The sequence below is a fragment of the Achroia grisella genome, unplaced genomic scaffold (assembly GCF_030625045.1).
Source record: "Achroia grisella isolate CSIRO2021 unplaced genomic scaffold, CSIRO_AGI_Agris_v1 utg4577, whole genome shotgun sequence".
Lineage (NCBI taxonomy): Eukaryota > Metazoa > Arthropoda > Insecta > Lepidoptera > Pyralidae > Achroia > Achroia grisella.
Genome location: NW_026712869.1, coordinates 13,484 through 19,986, shown reverse-complemented (window position 1 = coordinate 19,986; position 6,503 = coordinate 13,484). Strand labels below are relative to the sequence as shown.

At 30.4% G+C, this 6,503-nt stretch overlaps 1 protein-coding gene across 1 annotated transcript; it reads right to left on the bottom strand.

The window, feature by feature from the left end:
• Nucleotides 1-1,130: 1,130 nt before the first annotated feature.
• LOC131845174 (uncharacterized) lies at nucleotides 1,131-3,275 on the bottom strand. The gene has a single exon (XM_059194209.1). It carries the CDS (start codon nucleotides 3,273-3,275, stop codon nucleotides 1,131-1,133), a length of 2,145 nt encoding a protein of 714 aa, XP_059050192.1.
• Nucleotides 3,276-6,503: the final 3,228 nt, after the last annotated feature.

The following is a 6,503-nucleotide window of genomic DNA, read 5'->3' as shown; positions in this document are numbered from 1 at the left end:
ATTATATTTTTTACATTTTGGCGCCAAAGTTATTTCACCTTTTTAAAAGCAACGGAACAAACCCAAACAGCTATAATAATGAGACAATATTCAAACAAGTGGGATATTTAACATTCCGCCCACCAAGGACTACATGTCCTTTATTTCAAATCCGCCCACCGTGAAGCAACTAAATCAAATATATAATAATGAAATAAAAAATCGAAACAAACTCAAAACTCATGTACAATATTAAATCTATTTCATTCCTGAACTAAATACACTAACATAAATAAGAATGAATAAGAAGAATTGCCCAAACTCAGTCAAACAATGGACAGTATACAGAATTTCAACATGACATAAATGTTTTAAGATTGTCTATACACCAAACTTATATGGCACAAGGATATAACTGTGCTATTCTGCCAAAAACCCATTTTTTTGGAGTTGAATTATTTTACTAAACTAATTGAGATACACATCTGCCTTAGGACTGTCAATAATATGATTATTGCAATTATCACATGTAGTCTAATTGTAATTTGTAGTATATTCAATATATATTTCAATATATGTATAGTATTTTGGTTTTCAGCCTAGTTTTAGCTACCAATTAATAAAATGTGCGCTCAAAAAATCATAATAGACACTCAAAGTTCTATAACAACCACTGTCAAAGTGTTGAGAAATATATTACAAAATCCATACAATTCTTTACAGTTAAATCATGAATGTTCTCGTGTGCAATACAAAATTCGTACAATATAACATATTATAATGAATAAATATTATTTTAGTAAGTAAATCATATATTATTTTTGTATATGTTATCTGAATCAAATATTAGAATTATATTCATTATCATTAGTTTATGATCGAAGATAATTTCACTGAGTATTAAAATGTATTGAAACATCTACACCAGATAATACTTCCTACTTTCACTATTTTTACATTATCCATACTAATTTATATTTTCTATATTATCTCTTATTTGTTGCTCTGAAACTAGCATTTGTTATTTATGCATTTTTCAGCATATTTGATTTGCTTGAACTCTTCATTCTAAATATGTCCCTATTAACAATTATTATCGTTGAACGTTGCATCTTTGACTTTTTTGCAGAATTCATTTGAATTTTGAAATTTTAATATATATTATGTTTAACAGTAGACTTGTCCTTCTGAACCACAACATTCTGCAATGCGATGCGATTCTGCAATTTCGTTCTATCAACATTCTGTTCTATCATCACATTATCTTTTAAATATAAGTAATCTTTCATTACTTTTATATTGTGTCTTTTATACTCATTAGTTCTATTAAACTCTTTTTTCGTATTATAAAATATTTTAGTATGAAACATGGACTTGACATTATGTCTACTTTTAATATATTTTTTATTGTTGGTCAACCGCATACATTTTTCTTGATCTTCCGGAGTTCCTAAATTATATGTACTATTTGATTCTACTTCCCGATAACCTTGTAGTATATTATCATCTTTTTCTATATTACTATGCAAAACCACTATATTATTTTTAGAATTTATACATTGAACAGGTCCAGATAAAACCCACCCTAAAGAGGTGCATTGTGCTACAGGAGAACCACGTGGACCTCTTATTATACCCTCTTGTAAAATCTGGCTATAGACTTCTGCTCCTAATAACATGTCAATTTTATTTGGAACATTGTATTGTGGATCAGCCAGTGTAACGTTAGCTGAATTAATCCAATCTATCTTAGGTATCTGTTTAGCTGACATGTAAGATGTAATCTGTTTTAAGATATGTGTTGTAACATTAGTGCTAAAAGTTGAATCAAACATTGACTGAATTTCCAATAATATTTTCCCTTTTGAAGCTACCGAACCATAGTAACCACCAAGCCCAGATATTATAGTCTTTGCACTTGAACTTTTTAAACCTAATCTTTGAAATGCAGTTTCTGAAATGAAAGAGGCTTGTGAACCTTGATCTATAATTGCTCGAAAAACCTGATATTGACCTGATCCCGATTTGACTCTCACTAGAGCTGTTGTTAAGAGAACTTGATTTTCTGTGCTAGTACTCAAACACGATACTACAGAATCTATTGGGGTCTCGACTTGGTTGTTAGATATTGGGACTTCACCGATATTATGTACTGAATCATTTTGATGGCTAGTTTCAGAGGTCAAATTTGGTGGATGTAGAAGTGAGTGATGTCTTTTTTGACATACTCTACAATTAATAGGTTTTTGACAGAATCTCACAGAATGATTGCTTCCCAAGCAATTGAAACAAATACGATTATTTACAACAAACTCGTGTCTATTTTTATAACTTTCTGAAATAAAGTCCATACAGAAACATAACTTATGGTTACCGGAACAATATTCACACGCTACTTCAAATACATTTGTATGTAGTACTCTAGGTCTAACAGGGTTTTGTACTAAATTCCCATCTATTCGTCTATTACTGAAGCTAGATTCTGTAAACTCGAGAGCTCTGTAGCGACAGGTAAGAAACTCTTTAAACTGTTGAAATGTGGGTAAAATGTTTAAACAAGTGTTAGTACTAATATTTAATTCCCACTGCTTTCGTGATTCAGGATCTAATTTTAACGTGAGTATATGAATTAATAGTATATCCCAGGATGAAATATTTACTCCAATATTTACCAAAGAATTCAAACATTCAGTCGAAGTATCTAATAATTCTTTAAGAAAATCTGCCGTTTCAGTAACAGCATTTGTTTGACCTAAAAGCCTTGTAAGTATACAGTGAGATAAATATTTTCTATTGTTATACCTGTCCTCAAGTTGCTTCCAACATATGTCATAATTAGTTTCAGATACAGAAATATGCCTTACTAATTGCTCTGCCTCGCCTGTCAAACATCCCTTAAGGTAATGCAATTTCTGCACTTTATCTAAAGATGAGTTATTATGAATCATAGACAGAAATAAATCACGAAAAGTAATCCATTCGCTGTACTTTCCTGTAAAAATAGGTATATTAACCTTTGGGAGCCTGACATAGCTTGGCTTAGCACTTGTATCATCATTACTAATGAAAATAGTTTCATTACCCGACCTCTCTGGTATAAAACCTTTTAACAGTTTTGTCAACTCACATTTATGATCTATATACACTTCTTCAGCCTTATCATATATTTCATCAGTAACATAAATATGAATATTCAATTTATCTGGATCTGCTACTTTAAGAAGCTCTTTATGACCCGCTTTAAATTCAGACCATAACTCTTCTATTACTTCTAGTTTACTCTCTATATATTCCATTGTAATACGGCTTTTAGGCGATTTTTTAAAGTTAGTCCTAGCCTTACAAATTCGTGTGTATAGATCATTTTGAACATTAATTAATGAATCCATTTTACAAACGCTAATTACATAAAAATATTAAGATATAAGAATCTATTCAATTATAGTTGCTGTCTTGTCAATTTACAATTTACACTTATTAATTAAATTAAAATTCTATAATATATATATTGCTCTGTTGTTTCAATGTAATAAGAACCTATTAAGTAAATTAAACTACAAACATAAACTACAGAGTAAATTTAAATTAAACGAAATTATAGTTTAAACATACAGGCCTCAGACTAATAAAATATAAAATCACTTTACAAATATAAATATAAGTGTATCTTATCCTAATATTGTACGATATTAATCATTTTTGTCTATTTATAAATTTTCCAAATCCTTGTTTCACAAATATCAAAGTCAATACTTTATTGAAAGATTGTTGCAGTACATCATTCTTGCCACCATATAGATAATAAAGTTAATTTAATTGTATCTTCATTGACTATTGTTCTCTTCAATTAATAAATTTCGCCTACAATTAATAATTTATGGAATGTACTCACAGTTTCCACTTCACTCACTTATTGATAATCAGATATCACAGCAATATTATTTCTCTGCTTCCATGTATCGAAATTACTCCGAACAGCGCCTACAACAGTCTACAACTAGCTTGACCACTGATGTCACGAAAACAACGCACTATAGGTACCATGAAGTGACGCCACTGATGCTACTCGTTGTTGTACTATGGACTTGTCCAGCAAAAAACTTCTGTTTCTTAGTTTAGTCAGGTTATATAGGTAATCAATTTACACTAAACTAAACCAAACTGAATTTAAATCCGGCTCGATTTTGGACCAAATGTTTAGTAGGGAATCTTCTATGTATACTAACAATTAAAACTGTAATCACTAAATATATATCTTTAATTTGTAGCCTCAAATATATTTGTACATTACATCACTTTGAAAACTCTTATAACGTATTTATGTAATAAATATGACAATATATATATTTTCTCTACAGTTCCCTTCTGATCTCTATAATATTATATTTTTTACATTTTGGCGCCAAAGTTATTTCACCTTTTTAAAAGCAACGGAACAAACCCAAACAGCTATAATAATGAGACAATATTCAAACAAGTGGGATATTTAACACCCAGACCGATACAAACAATCATACTCATGAATACAAATGTTTGTGCCGTGCGAGGAATCGAACCCGCGACCATCGGACGTAAAGCGGTGTGCTTGACCGCTAGACCACCGAGGTCGTCAAAACTGAACTTACTTTTAGTTCCTTAAGTTTTCAGAAATAAGTATTATTCTTTATCGATTGACCAGCATAATAAAACTTCTACAGGGTGTACATGTATTATATACATAAACCTTCCTCTTGAATCACTCTATCTATTAAAAAAACCGCTTTAAAATCCGTTGCGTAGTCTTAAAGATTTAAGCATACATAGGGACAGACAGCGACAGCGACTTTGTTTTATACAATGTAATGATTTAATTAAAAATTTCACAATGTTTTTTTGCGTTGTTATCAATTGAAATGACATTAATGTAACTGCCTGAAATTAACTCCTTCCTATATAGTAACTGAAAAATAATATCATGAAATTCAACAAACGCCTGTATGAATGTTATTGTTACAGACCTGACGTTTCCTGTTCTTGACGCTTAATTTAAATTATAACGCATTTCGTTGAATGTGATAATTATTTTCACATTAACTTACTAGCTGTACACGCGACTCCGTCCGCGTGGAATTTATCTTTATTTTTCTAAAATACTTATACTTATATAAATTTTAGGACAATTGAAAATGTTCATGCAAAAATATTATCTTAGAATAGAATAGAATAGAATAGATAATCATTTATTCAAATAAACTTACATTGAAGCACTTTTGAATAGTCATAATATTTTTTTTTTTAATCTACCGCTCATTCGGAATGCTGTCTCATCACAAGAAGAACAAGCAAGAAACTTGTGTGTTGCTCTTTTAAATAATTTATTCTTACTTACAATTTAAGTTTAAGTGTGTGAATACAAACCACCGATTAGCACTAATTCAATTAAATAATAAAATACAAAAAAAAACATTCAATATACAACAACTGGTTAAACAATTAATAAGAGAAAATAAGTCATAGTGATTAGAGCAGACCAGAAATTACCCAGATTATACCAGAGATTAGAAATGTGGAGTTTACTTTTGGAAAATTCTTATAACAATTCTTTATGACTAGATTTTCCCGCGACTTCGTACGCGTGGAATTCAACTTTATTTTTGTAGAATAAAAGATTTTTTTTAAAATAAAAGTAACCTAAGTTATGTACTCCTTATTACATCAGCTACCTGCCAATAAGTCCCATCGAAATCGGTCCTGGCATTTCACAGATTAGCCGTAACAAACAGGCAGACAGATAAAAATTGTAAAAAATGATATTTTTGTGTATGTACCGTATTTATATTCATATGCATGTAGTAAAAAACGGTGATTTCAATATTACAAACAGACATATATCTATTTTTATTTATATGTATAGATTACCAGCGTTTTCTTCACACTCAGAAATATAAATTAACATACAAAGTTTTTTGTTATCCGCCGCAATTGATCTCACGACCTCTAGCTTGTGAATCGTGATAGAAAACCTTTATTACATTCACAATTATGAGCAACTAGATACGAGTAGCTTAAGCCCCGGCTTCGCACGGGTATACATGTATTATATATATAAATCTTTCTCTTGAATCCCTCTATCTATTAAAAAAAACCGTTTCAAAATCCATTGCGTAGTTTTAAAGATTTAAGTATATAGGGACAGACAGCGACAGCGACTTTGTTTTATACTATGTAGTGATTATGATGATGATGATGATGATACATAATGAACCAGTGTAAAGTCAAAATCAAAATGTATAATATACTGCATAATTTTTTTTTAATTACTGTCGCGTACAAGCAGCAACAAAACGCAACACAAAAGGAGCGTTCTGATTGGAGCGCACACCCATCCAATTCAAATACGCAACGTAATGTAACAGACTTAAAAATATCAACCGACCGATCTAACGTACATTTTGTTCACTCCACCAAATTTGAGCATTCGAGCCGCATCATCACGTACCAATTACGAATAACTAATTATTTAAGATTTCATTTGATCTTTGATA